Source organism: Eublepharis macularius, chromosome 6, assembly GCF_028583425.1.
Source record: "Eublepharis macularius isolate TG4126 chromosome 6, MPM_Emac_v1.0, whole genome shotgun sequence".
NCBI lineage: Eukaryota > Metazoa > Chordata > Lepidosauria > Squamata > Eublepharidae > Eublepharis > Eublepharis macularius.
In genome coordinates, this window is record NC_072795.1 from 122,821,218 (window position 1) to 122,836,050 (window position 14,833).

Sequence of the window (14,833 nt, forward strand, 5' to 3'; positions counted from 1 at the left end):
ATAATAACAACAGTGACTTTGTTCACTTCTCTGAGTGGACACTGCATGGGCAGTACATAAGTATACTTATTATTGTTGTTGGTAATCATGAGTTTCAGCCCTGCTGTTTGCAATGTAGGCTTCCAGGCTTTGGGGGGCAGCTGTTTTTGCCCTGAACAGCACCAAAATAACATAGAACACAGTCCTCCCTTTAAATCATTGACCGACAGGGTTTCCCCCCAGTTATACTACACACATGACAACAACGCACCCTGAAGAAGGCAAGTGTCGGCAGGTGCACATGGCAAGAAACTGGCTGGCTAAGAGAAAGGGGGGGATTAAAAAACAATCCCGCTTTATGTTCCCTTTTCCCCCCCTATAGTGCCACTAAATTATTACCTTTGGTGCCATGTTTCCTTGTGCTTACTCCCAAGGAAGTATCTTAAGAATTGCAGTCTATGACTGAAGTCTCCTTTCTAAATATTTCCAAAGGTGATAGCTGCGGAGGGCTCTCTCATTGTAAGGACTTGACAGGCAGGGAGACAATGCCATTTCCCAGGTAGAGGCGGGGGGGAGATGCAGTCATGCACAGGTCTGAATGGTGAATGCAGCTCAGGAAAACAAGATGCCACCCTGCAAGGTGAGCCCAGTGCTGCTGCTGCAAAGTACAGACTGAAATGAAACACACCAACTTTTTGGTGTGAGGGACTTGTTACAATTTAGTTTCCTCGATTTGGTGTAGTATTCTGGAAGCTGCTTTAATAAAACAAAACAGCAATTTCCAGGTGTGTTTTCAGCTTGTTTTTTTCGATTATGCACACCCTTAATTTATACCTTTAAATTTCACAAATGTACCAAAAAGAGGGAGGCAAGGTGTTGCAGTATAGTCTGATCTCATCAGATCTTGGAAGCTAAGCAGGGTCAGTACTTGAAGGGTGACCACCAAGGAAGACTCTGCAGAGAAAGGCTCTAACAAACTGTTCTGCTTCCCATTTGCCTTGAAAGCCCCTTGCTGGGATCACCACAAATCGGTTGCGACTTGATGGCACATATGCACACATGCACCAAGAAGTACCTTTCTGTATTCTATAAAATATGCAGTTATGTTGTCTAAGCAGTCCGATAATATTAGGTATAACAGGAAAGTAAGAACAACATATATTTCAGTTTTCTGCCCAATTTCCTTTCCCTTCCCCCAAAACAGGAAACCAAATGATAAAATTAGACCAAGTGACAAAAGTAGTCAACAAGATGAAGCTTGAATATTAAACAAATCTTTGTAGGAAACAGGGTACTTAAAAAAACAAAACAATAACGTTATATTTGAGAGAGGAAATAATATTCACACTGGAGTTATTTCATACACTGCTTAACAAACTCTGATTTTCCATTTCTGCTCAAAAGGAACCTACCACCAAAACTTCCTGAAGAGTATAACTGAGTAATACGCATATAATGTGTTTGCAAATATGTGCATGTTGCACTAACATTTTGACATCTATGAAGCGTATACCTAAACTATTTGTGCTACACACTTTAAAAATGCAAGGTCTGAAATAGCATCATCCATTGACTCCTTAGATTGTTACTCAGAAAGTGCGATCGGGCCATTGGGATCCCTGCTCTGATCATATCCAGGATCGATTACTGCAATGTACTCTTAGGGTTGCCCCTTCTGGGTTGGGAAATTCCTGGAAATTGGGGTGTGGAGCTTGGGGAGGTGGAGTTTGGGGAGGGGCAGGACATCAGAAGAGTATAATGCCATGGAGTCCACCCTCCAAAACAGCCATTTTCTCCAGGGGAATGGATCTGTGTAACCTGGAGAACAGTTGTAATCCCAGGAGATCTCCAGCCACTATCTGAAGGTTGGCAAGAAAAAGAGGGAAACCCCGCAGGACACACAATGTACTCACTTTCCCAATTTGTATATTAAAGTGCAAGTGCTCATTAATTTATCAATACATGAAACATCAAATTTGTAAAGTTCATAATAAATATTCCATATAAACATTGCACAATATCTCCCAAACATTGAAAGCAATTCAATAGATTGCATGGAGCAAGATACAATTGATACACATCTTATAGACACCCGGGTATGATAAAAAGTCCTTTCTGTTCACTCTTAACGGTCATGATTTCTTTCTTTAAGCCGTGCTTCCTCGGTCCCCTTGAAGTGTGGATGAGCCGTAGAGACGAGGCTGGTGGACAAACCTCCTCCTGCTCAATCTGGGGCCGGCTATAGTCCACAGATTCCGTTGTTTCTTCCTCAAGAGCGAGCTCTAAATCACACACGAGGAAAAATCACAGATGTAACATCCCGGTGCAGGCGGCGGTCTTTTCTAACGCCATGTTTCATGTATTGATAAATTAATGAGCACTTGCACTTTAATATACAAATTGGGAAAGTGAGTACGTTGTGTGTCCTCAGGGGTTTCCCTCTTTTTCTTGCCATTACTTGCAGGAACAGCCATTGTCTTATTGCTTTACTACCTGAAGGTTGGCAACCCTATTTATCTTATATGGGACTGCTTTTGAAATCTGTTCAGAAACTTCAACTGGTCCAAAATGCACTGACCAACCTATTGTTTGGAGCTGGGATACAAAGATCATATCATCTCTGTGCTGAATGATCTGAGGACTGTTTTAGGGGTATCATTTAAGCTGCTTAATTCTGTTTTTATGCACAAGCAAACTCTTGGCTTGTTTTAATAGTTGAAATTTTATGGTGGTTCTTTTTATTGAATTGTTTTTACTTTGTGAACCACCTCAAGCAGGACTTTGGAGAGGCAGCATATACATTTTCTACATAAAATTATTATGCTTGTGCTTTCTCCCTAAGCTGCAGCCACTGCATTATTGTCAATAATTGTATTTCCCAACTATAATACAAGCAAAAATGTCAAATCCTCCAAAAGATTCCATCTATCATTTGAGTTTCTCTGGTGTATAAAGGACATACATATATTTAAGTAGGCCAAATATTACATTTGGACCACCTTCTGAGCACTGCAAGATGCTCTCTTTGAGGGGCTCTTCATATATTATGATTTTAACAGATATGTGTACTGATAAATAAATTGTTATGTAGGCCCCAGAAACCTAATTAAAAGATTCCATGTTTGGTCTGTTAGCAGAGTCTTTCGTGCGGCATAGGAAGCGTAATTATAGGTGGTTGTGAGCTTGTCCTGCTGGCTGGTGTGTGTGCAGGAATGAAAATAATAAATAATACACTTGGTTTATATTTAGAAAAGAAATAAGAGTTCTTTATTGCAGGAACTCCATACTTTTTTTTTTGTAATATTTTTTATTTTCAATATCTAACATACAACTACTACATACATACATACCCTACAAAACAGTAACTACAAAAAACTACAATAACACAAGGGATGGGAAAAAAGAGAGAAAAAAGAGAGAGGGAGGGAGGGGTGGAAAAAAGGGGAAGGTGCCCTACAAACACTAAACACTACATTTCTGTTTTCCCTTCATACTGCCATTATTCAAAAGTTAAAGCTTTGTATTATATTGATGGAGTGGTTGACCTTACTAAATGCAAATTACAATTTAATTTCAAGTTAAATTTTTCTTCCCCTCCTGGGTCCCGGACGCAGTTCTCTCTGAGCAACTGCAGCCGCAGTGCTCGTTTCCTCCCCCTCCCCCTCAGGCTTCTCCATTTCATCTTGCTTGGTGCACTGGAATTCTGGGTTCCTGTCCTCAAAATCCCTTAGTTGATCTTCTGATAGTATCTTAAAGGCTTGATCTTTATGGCTGAACCAGATTCCTTCCGGGAATAACCATTTGTACTTTATTCCACGTTCTCTCAGAAGAGCTGCGAACTTTTTATACTTAAAACGTCTTTTCCGAACTAGAAATGGGACGTCTTTCAATATCTTAATTTTGTTGCCCAAGAAGTCCAAATCCGCATTGTATGAATTGTATAGGATAGTGTCCCGGATCCTCTTAAATGAAAAATCGATGATGATCTCGCGCGGCAACTGACGCTTCATTGCATATTTTGAAGTAGCCCGACGGGCTTCCAAAATGGCGCTTTTTACTTCTTTAGTTGCCCTCGCGGGTGTCGCCAATAGTTCCGAGACAAGACCCCGTAAATCCTCGTTTTCCTCCTCTTTCACATTCTGGAGGCGCAAAATTGTCTGTGTTCGTTCCACTTGTAGCCCGATCAACTGATTCTCCACCAGTTTAAGCTCTTTATTCGTAGCCTTCACGAGTGACGCACTTTCCCGAGCAGACTTCTCTGCCCCCCCCCGCTGCTTCCTTGATGGTTTTCACTTCGCTCTCAATTAAGCCCACCCTTTGATCTGTTTCATTCAGCTTGTCAACAAAGGGTTTTTTAGCTTCACCAACCCCCCTCCGAACTATTTCCTCCAGCGATTCTCCCTTTAAGGCAGCCGAAACTGACTTGCCAAGGGCAGGACTTTGTTTTTTTGTTGCCATTTTGGGGGGGGGGCTGCCAACCAAATTTTGAAACTCAGCAAAGGGGAAGAATGAGCCTTCTTAGCTTCAGATCTCACCTCTCCTTCACGTACGCTTGTAATAACAGAAGGAATTCGCTTACTTGTAGGCTCTCGCCTAGTTCTGCTCTTTGCCGTTTCTCATGGCCCGGCAGCACTCGAGGCGCCGCGCACGTCCGCCGGCCTCCGTGGGGACAAATGGGCGATTAACCCCCCTCATTGATTCCGGGGGGCTCTTCCCGCAGCGTCCCGGACCCAGCCTCCCTCACTGGGAGTTTTGGGGGCTAATCTTCGCAGATCAGCCGCCCGGACAGGGTGCTCGGCCGCTTCCTCTCGAGCCAGTGAAGAGGAGCGTCCGACATGGCTGAGAAAATGAAACCGAATCCCAGGAACTCCATACTTTGATAGAAAAGGAGGAGAGAGAGATCCTAACTACCGATCTAGTCTAAGGATGAACAAGGATGTTAGGACAAGTCCATGCTGTCAAAAGGGAGGGAGGAGAAGGAGAGAGGTGTTGCCTGGAACAAAATCAGGAAGAGAAGGAGTGAGAGGAAGGAAGTCAGGAGGAGGGAATCCTGAGAATAGCAATCTACATATCAAAAGACAGAGCAGTAAACAGAGTGCCCCGTCCTCCCTTTCTAACTCTTTGGTTTGTTCCCTTCTGAAACCTGAGGAAAGGGGCAGCGTTAAATCCTCCTCTTCCAACATGTACATGGTATACTACCAGAACCTGCTGAAGACAACTTCTAAATCACATACATGCTTTTCTTTAAACCACCTATGCAACACAGAAACAAGCTGCAGAGAACCCTAGCCCGAGCCTGAAGAATCAAGCTTTGAACTGAGTATGCAGAATGGATCTTTGTCTTATTCCCCTGCACCACTCAAAATTCCACTCCCAAGGGTCAGCGGAAAGGGAACTGATGGAAGGTGGGAATCAATGTAGTGAATTTGCTTCATTCTTGCATCTGAGTTCATTAATTTCATGGCTCGTTTCACACATTACATAAAGGTAAACCCAAGTATTGTCACCAAGTATACATCAGGAGAAGAGCAGGAAGAAAGCCAGCAGGTGGAACAGAGACCCCTCCTGGGTCACAAAATGGATACATTAAATAAAAAAATACAGAGATGGAGATCACAGCATCCTCCTCAGACAGGAACCATGGTAGAGATTTCCAGGCAGGGGAACCTAGAAAATCTCTAAAACAGTTGTGTAGGAGGGTGGGGCATTGTAAGTGGCAGGGACGTGATTCTTCTGAAGCCAGAGGGTTGCCTTTTAGAACTTTAAGATTTGATGGTATATTAATGGTAATATATGTTGTTGCTTTTTATAGTCGTTAATATTATGTTATCTACATATGCCTATAGGAAACCTAAAAACATGCATAAGAGAATGTCTTATTTGAGCACAGTTTTCTTTTTGTAAAATCTTACTCTTGTTAACAAAAGTCAAGGTATTGATCCAAATACTTATGCTACATCATCAATTATCCTGTTATTATAATATATTCCCAACAGTGTAAATCTCTATTTCAAAAACAAGAAGCAAGAAGATCTATACCAATTATTAATACACATGTGCACTAAAACACAAAGATAAGCACATCTTAATTTTCTCTGGCTTTTCCAGGTATATTATTAGCTCTCTGAACCATTTTAAATCAATGGGTTATCAGACAAATGAATAATGCATCTAAAGTAATTACAGGTTCAAAGAGTATATTGTATCTCCTATCATATACCTACTTCTGATCTTGGACCCTCAGTTCACATAAACAAATTCATACAATGAGGGTGCATATTGATAGGGGAGATTTTTCAACAAACCAAGGAAACTGCAAACCTTGGTTTGCAGAAGCAAGGTTGGTTCTGCAAACCTTGGTTTGCAGAAAAATCCCAAGGTCTGATTACACATGAAATCAGGGGAAACCCCAACCCATGTTTAAAATGTGACCACACTCACCTTCAAAATGCTGTGTGTGTGGGGGGGGGGGGTATGGGCTTGCAAGCAGGTGCAGAGATAGCAGTGGCTTCATTGGTCCCTGCTTTCCACCTAGTGCGCTGTGGCAGATAAAAGACAGCTATGAGAAGCGGGCCATTAGTCTTACTGCTGGCAACCTGTACCTACTCAGAAGACGTATCTGCCCAGGAGACACGCATCTCTAGCAGTAAAATGAACAGCTCACCCCCATAGCCCTCTTTTAGCTGCAAAAGCATGTAGAAACATGTGTCCGGGGTCTGAGGTTCTGCCCCCAGATTTAGCAGGGGAAGGGGAGAGGAGACAGCCAGACAACCCCCATTCCGCCGTTCAAACAGACACCAAGGCCCTGCCATGCCCAGCAACAGAAGAAAGGGAAGGAACACCCAAGCCCCAGAGAGTCAAACAGGGCAGGGGGAAGCCAGCCAGCTCTACTCTCTGGTGGGAGAATAGGAGCCCAAGCCAGGAAGGAGGGGGCATGGGCATCACAGGTGGTCAGACAGCGAGACCACCAGCAAACTTACCCACAGAAGCTGAAAAACAGCACCGGGCCACGCCTCACTCAGCAGGCAGGCTAGAGAAGAATGGGAAGGGGCAGCTGGGAGCAAAACAACCCCAGGTGGAGCTGCCTGAGGCACGCTGCAGGAGAAGCAGGGCAGACAGCCAAGGAGGCACAGGTGTGCCTGCCCCAAGCAGCCAGCTCAGTAGAGAGAGCTTGGCAGCTAGCCAAGGAGGCACAGGTGTGATGGCTCAGGGCAGCCAACAGAACAAATCCAGGTGCAACTGCCTGATCCAGCCGGGGCCATTGCTAGAGTGCAGGAAGGGGGCATGGCTGACAGGTGGAGCAGGGCATGGGTGAAGGGATAAAATGGAAGTCCACCCACAGGGTGGGGTGGGTTGTTGTGTAGGGGTGGGAGTGTGAGAGGGAGTGTGGGAAGAGGTGGAGGAAAGAGGAGTAGGAGGAGTAGGAGGAGTAGGAGTAAGACCGACAGCTGGATGGGGACAGCTGTCATGGAAGGCACCCGGGACAAGGGATCTGCAACTGAGAGGATGTGAGGGTGAGGTATACCCCCCTCCTTCCACAGAGTGGGATCCTGCCCGGTGCCTCACAGGGCAGCACCCTTGGCAGAACCTGACAACATGCATACATGTGTGGTCACAGACTAGGGCAAAACTTTATTTTCTCCATTTAAGTCACTGCTGACCAATACATGCCAGTGTTTTTAGGTCCCCCAAACTAAAAATGGGGGGAGGAAGGTGCAGGCAAGGGGTCAGGTGGGACAGGTACTTACTAATTATTGAAACATACCAACTTTACTAAATCAGCCTAGGCATGACCTGTTACTTCTGGGTCACACCAGAATTGACATAATTGGACCAGGATGTGGCCATGTGTATGCCCATGTCCCTGACCTGCATTCTGGCTTACCTCCTCCCTTTTCTCTCCATTGCCCCTGCCATGAGAGGGGGCAGAAACTGGGGCTGGCAACCCAAATAGATACAAATAAATCACGTGGGGAGTTTCTTAGAATGTTCCATTTCAGATGGAAGGTGAGGGGCTACATATTTCAGGGGTCCCCCATGTGGAAAAAACTCCCAGATGGCCAACAAAAAGATAAAGCTGGAACCTCTTCACTGACATACCAACTTTGTATTTGTAGATTATTATTTTTTTTACATTCAGATATGCAACCCCCACCTGCAGTGTGAAATAGTACAGCCCCAAGAACTTGTATTACTCAATTTCTTTTAATGCAGTCACACACAGACAAATCTTCACTATGGAAAGGTAAGTGTAGAATACCAGAAATATGCATGGTGAATTTAAATGTTTTGGAATTTACCTTGACTCAAAAAGGGACTGAAATTTAAAACACTGAGGTAATCACGTGTCACTTAGCAAAAGACAGACCAAGAATGTTATTAGCATATACAGAAAAGGATTTGTGATGTCCCATACCTCACAGACTAGTAGGGAAGGAGAGTTTGGGAATGTGGATGTTGGCAGTGGAAGATCAAGATGGAGCATTTGCCTCTCCTTTTCCCATTTCAGGTATTAAAAAGCTTGGGCATAGCCAGAGGGGCTCTTGGCCTGCAGCTTTGAGGAAGGCCACCCAATGGACCAGCCCTGTAATGACCCAATTCTTTTCTCTTCCTGGCTGTTCAATTGTATTTGCTTTTATTTACTTAGAAAAATTCTATGCTGCCTCCAAGGAGTACCTACATGGGATGTTTTACAAAATAAAACATTATAAAAACACAGCTCAATAAAAAAGTTAACCATTAAATACTCAGTATTACAAGCCTAGCCGTGCCAGGGTACAAAAACTGCCTAAAAGAGCAAGCAGCTTTTTAAGAAGTCTCTCAAAGTGTCTTAAAGCGTTCCTCAATTGAAAAAGCAGACAATTAAAATTATGTTAAAAGATAAACTTAAGTAAAAGCCTAGGTTTTTTTAAAAAAAACACCTTGACCTGGCACCTAAAAAAGAGTAGACTGAGGGCCAAGCTAGAAGTGATGGATGACACTTGAAGGGCAAGTGAACAGACTCACATGTATTCCTCCCTGTTCACTTGCGCTCCACTTGCACTCCACTCGATCACAGTCTGTTCACTTGTCGTTCAAGTGTTATTCGTCACTTGTAGCTTGGCCCAGAGTCTCTAGGAGAAGGGCTTCCCACAGGCCGTTTTTAAAAAAAATGTAAGCCACTTTGGATCCCGTGCTGGGAGAAAAGCAGTATATAAAAAATTAAATAAGTAAACTCTCCACCTCCAAATATGGGCCAGCGCTTTCAGAACAAGGAACCAAATGGAACAGACACACATTCCGCAGGGCCTGAAAGATGGAGATGTTCCACCAGGCACATGGTTGAGGCCTGATGATGTCTCACTCTGGCTGCTAATGCCCCCACCATGTCATCCTGAGACTATTTCTATTTGTACAATCTGCATCTCATGGTTTTCTGTACAGCCTCTGATATGACACCTGACGCCTTATTTATGTACTTATTGATTCGTTTTTATCTGTTTCAATGCGTATTTTTAACTTTGTGTGGGGAAGGTGGGATACAAGTCTAATAAACTTAACTCTTCTCAGTGGATGTGTCACAGGAACAATTTCACTGAAAGCCAAAGCATCTTTAACAGGGGTCGTAGTACCCTGGTTGATGGCAGGCTCTCCTCCAGCCATCATCCAAGTTTGGTCAAGATCCCTACTGCACCACTCCCAGAAACCTGACCTGAGAAGGTACCAGGAAAAGTACCAATAATAAATAATAGCTTGGCCCCAGAGCCTGGTAGCAGCCCTGGAACCTGAGGGTGGGTAGATCCCTACCACACCACTCCCAGAAACCCTACCTGAGCAGGCAACAGGAAAGGTACCAATAATAAAAAATAGCTTGGCCCCAGAGCCTGGCAGCAGCCCTAGAACTTGAAGGGGTAGATCCCTACCACACCACTCCCAGAAACCCTACCTCAGCAGGCAGCAGGAAAGGTACCAATAGTAAATAATATCTTGGCCCCAGAGCCTGGCAGCAGCCCTGGAATCTGAAGGGGTAGATCCATATCCCACCATACACAAAGAAAATTCAAGCTCCAATGCACTCTCCCTGTCTCTCTATCAAAATACGCTCTTTGCTTCCTTGTAACAAATTTGGAGCTCAACACTTGAAAGGAAGACCTGCCTATCAAGCTAAATTGGGCTTAGATTGGGGTTTCCAGGGCAACAGCAGGAGTTCAGACAGAGTTCAGGCAGTCCCTGCCTCCAGTTGCTAAGGGAATTGATTGCAGGTGCCAGACTGTCTGGCTTGACGAACAGCAAGGAACAGCAAGGAACAATGCTTGCAACGACCACCTGTTCATTTAGAATGGGGCCTCACAAACAGCTTGTTCGTGAACAGCAGATTGGGCTGTTTGTGGCTTTTTTTTTGGTTCGTATTGCTCTTCGTGCCCCTCTCTACTCATGAACCATGACATGCCAGTCAGAGGGAACAAAGATAGAACTGCAGGGGTGGTTGCTGCTTAACTAGGCTGCTGCTTAACCGAAACAACAAAGTACATCCCAAGAGACGTTTCCCACCTCTGCCTGTAAATCTATACTCCCTCTAAACCACACTTATAAGGTCAGAAGAACAATTTCTGTGGAAGCACCAATGTGCTAATTACAGTCACAATACATTGCTGAAATGTCCACTTGAGTACATATAATGTTATAAAGCTTAGCAGATGGGTTGGTTGTCACTGACATACACACAATACCTGAGGGCCTGCTTCAGGGTTTCAAATAATTTTTTGGGTTTGTTTAATTCCCATCTCTCTCAAATGCTGCTCAACTTACTTAGTAATTCTACACAGCTACTAGCATGAGAAAATGACACCGGACCTTTAATCTGAATTCCAAGCAATAGGGCTATCATGTTTGACAATGTGATAATCACTGCCGGGTGCAGGAGGGGGGAGAGACTAAGCAGGCCAGAGAACTCCTGACTTCCCCTTCCCCTCTCTCATTTCAGACAAGAACGGCCGGGCAGAAGTTCCAAGAACTTGAGAGAGGTACCTTCTGCCCCCATGTTCTTCACACCACAGTCAATGACAACTGATTTTCCACCATTATCCCAACTGAGCCAGCTGCCCCCTTCCCTTATGCACATTATGGTGATGGGGAAAGAGCTAGAGGAGTTAGCCATGTTAGAGCCAAGCTACAAGTGATGCCTGACACAGGGTGGACACTTGTCAGCTTACCTCAAGTTTTGATGGGAAATGTAGGCGTCCTGGTCTTGCAGCTTGGCTCTCCGACTGCTGTCCAATGGACTTCTCAACTGTCACTTGTCCAACATTCCGCCAAGCTGCCTACATTTCCCATCAAAACTTGAGGGAAGCTGACAAGTGTCCAACTAGTGTCAGGCGTCACTTGTAGTTTGGCTCTCAGTCTGTAGTAGCAAAATAGAAAAGAGTCCAGTAGCACCTTTAAGACTAACCAACTTTACTGTAGCATAAGCTTTCAAGAATCACAGTTCTCTTCGTCAGATGCATCCATCTGTAAAGAGCTGTAGTGAAAATAAAATGGATGACAGGAGAACATCATAATCCACTTTGGGCACCCATGAGAGAGAAAAATGGGATATAAATGAAGTAAATAAATAACATTTTATCTTAGCTACCTTTAGTTGTTGCTGGATTTTAAATGTGTATATTATTGATTTAGATTCTGTTGTTAGCTGTCTTGGGTCCCAACACTGTGGATGCAGTAGATTCTTGTTAAATAGACCTTAAAGGTAAGCCATTAACTACCAGAAGTAGTTGGTCATCAGTACTCTAGTAAATTGCTTCTTGGAGGAACCATCAAAGACTGCAAGATACATTCGACCTCAGATGCTTATGTCCAGCTAGTCTTAGGTTGCATGTCCATATTTCCAAATTCTCAGAGTAAACAACCTTTTTTCCTAAACGATATCCCTCTTAAAAATATTGTTTTGAAAGAATAAATAATATAAAGCCAGGATGTGCGCTGTTAATTTCATTTTTCCAAATATAATGCTGAAAATTGTTGCCTTGAGATTCAACGGTCTGCAGATTTGGCAAATTTGCTTTCCGTACACTTTAGATAATATGAATCTACGGTACCCAAGAGGTTAATTTAAGCTTTGTGCAAACATTCAACCAATACCTTGCCATGTCAAAGCATATCCCCTGACACTGCCGAAGGGCGACACAGCAGAAGGGGAGGGGATTAGACACACGCTGCGGATTGGTCCTGCAGATAGTTTATTTGGAGAGGGGGTTACCTCTTTACCTACAACTCAGTTTGCACGGGACACTCACTATGCCAGGAGAAGGTAATGCTTCTCGGACATGCCTTGTCTCTCCTGGTTACCCATTATGATTTGCGTGTGTACTCCAGAATCACCAGGAGAGGGGAGTATAAGAGACACCACTTTTAATCATTTGCAGCTTCCCATATAGAAACCAATGTAAGAATTCAGCACATTTTGCTTCTAGCAAAAAAGGGACCTTGGCCAGACCCCCATTTTCTCTGTATAGCACCCCAACATTCAGTAATCACAGTTTGGTGTAGTGGTTAAGAGCGCGGGACTCTAATCTGGAGAGCCGGGTTTGATTCCCCACTCCTCCACTTGAAGCCAGCTGGGTGACCTTGGGCTAGTCACAGCTCTCTGGAGCTCTCTCAGCCCCACCCGCCTCACAGGGTGTTTTGTTGTGGGGATAATAATGACATACTTTGTAAACCTCTCTGAGAGGGCATTAACTTATCCTGAAGGGCGCTATATAAATTGGATGTTGTTGTTGTTGTTGTTATTTAGTAATGTACTGACATTAAGTGGTCCCCATTTCAAATCTCACTTTAGCCCGTGGGGTGGATTGAGAGGGAACAAAATGGCCTTGGAAAAATGCCCTCCCCCTAAACAGAGGGGGAAAGGAAGGGAGTGGATCAGGCTGCCTGCCTCACACAGGGTAACTCTTGTGTACTGTTGCCCACCCACCGTACACTATATAATCAGTTAAAATTATTGTTATTATGATTATCATCATTACTGTTCTTCATAACATAAATCAGTATCAATGGAAGCTGTGTCAACGATATTGTCTTGTATACAGGAATTGGCTTGTCATTTGGGCTTTCAACTTATCCAAAGGGTCCCTCCCTCCAAAATGGAGCAATTTGGTAAGCGGGCCTATTCTGGAGAAACTGGTCAGTTCTATTGTAAAACAGACTCTCTGTTGGACCTCTGACAGCCTTACCTTTGCCTCAGCTCCCTGAGGAATGTACGACAAAACATAGACGAAAAAAGTTTTTCAGCAATAATGAAAACAAATCCACAATGCAAGGGAAAGGGTTTTTTTAAAAAAAAATGCCCATCCTTCTGTTAGCCTCAGAACACAGGGCTGCAGGTGTGACAGGAATTGCAGATTACCAACAATTCCACCAACAGGGATCGGGGCCACTGTTCATCTGCTGTGTGGTGAGGGATCTGCCACCATACTCATTTGAAGCCCAGAAGGGGAAATCAGCTCTCCCTCCACGCAGGCCCACTTGCTGGTTACAGGGCCTCTGTCTGTCCTGGCCGGGAGCATATTTAAGCCTCATGGTTCACACAGCCCCTGTTTGCTCCCCCTGAGTGGCTGCTGTTGCCAAATTTATCAAGACGTCTTTTCTTCAAGAGGCATTCCTCCTAAAAAGCCGCTACTTTCTTTATCTTGTTTCACTGTACGCTCAATTCCACTAGAGGTCAGCCTGGCACAAAACCCAGGCAAAATGAGTTCTGTTACCAAGCAAGCTGATTGTTATTTCCACCGCTCAGTCTTTTAACAAAGATTCCTTCAGAGCCATAAACCTAGGTCTCACACACTAAGAATCAGAGCAACAGGAAGATGTAACGAGGCATTTCGTTTATGAATGACCCATAATAAATTACAGTGAAGTATTCTGGGTGACAAGAGAAAGAGAGAGAATGCTTTGTTCTGCCTATGAACTATATTTCACATACTTTAATTTGGCTGACCCATAAGGATTATTTGACATTTGGCAGGGTTTCTCTCCCCCTCCCCTCTGTCGCCACTTGGGAAGGATATTTGGTTCTTGTTGAGCGTCAGGGTATGGAGGTTCAGTAACCTGGGTAACCGGAGGTCATTCCCCAGGAGATTGTTGTCCAAGATCAGCTCTTCCAAGCTGCAAAACGGCTCCAGTCCTTCCAGCGACCTGCAACGACAAAGGCGACAGGGAAAAATGATACTCCACTAAATCAGGGAGGTCATTATGAGTTGAAATAAATATTTTAACCTTCCCTTTCAAGGAGTGGGAAGAATTTTGGTTTAGTCCTGTCAAGAGACTGAATGACAAGAATTAGTGGCAAGGGGAGTTGCCGGTACAGCACCCCATCCTTCACTGGGTGGCAGAATGAAGGATGGGGGTCACTGAGTGAGTAGCCAGGACCCAAAACAAAAGGCTTCAGATAGGAGGCCCGCAGGATGAATTTGTCAATGTCTTGTGCCTTCAGGCACCCAGCCTCGCCTGACCCTAACCTCCATTCCCAAGATAAATAACTCTGTCACAGTTCACCTTCATTCCCTGGACACAAATTTAAGTTGTCATCCATCATTTCTGCTATGAAATATCATACCCCACTAACAATAATAAATACAACTTCAAGAATTGTGTCTCAGCGGCTACCCTATATATAAAACTACAGGGAAAGAAAAGACGAAGAGAAGTTTTTTTTTCCCTTCTACATTTTCAATTTTTTTAAAAAACAGATTAACTACTTAATTCGCTCCAGCACTTTTCTGGTGTTTTTTAAACATGCAAAACAGATCCAGAACTAGAAACAAAAGATTTTATTTTTAAATGGCCAGCTTGACCATTAGGGCAAATTAAAAAAAAAAACACT

General features: G+C 43.9%; 1 protein-coding gene across 1 annotated transcript in view; it reads right to left on the minus strand.

Annotated features, from left to right (window-relative positions):
* Nucleotides 1-14,545, minus strand: part of LRMDA (leucine rich melanocyte differentiation associated) — a 539,681-nt gene extending 525,136 nt beyond the window's left edge. The window contains exons 1-2 of the mRNA XM_054983958.1: nucleotides 14,499-14,545; nucleotides 14,019-14,145 (exon numbers count right to left, since the gene is read on the minus strand). Coding sequence (XP_054839933.1) covers nucleotides 14,019-14,145; nucleotides 14,499-14,545 — 174 coding nt within the window. The remainder of the gene's footprint in view (nucleotides 1-14,018; nucleotides 14,146-14,498) is intronic.
* Between the last annotated feature and the right edge of the window lie 288 nt (nucleotides 14,546-14,833).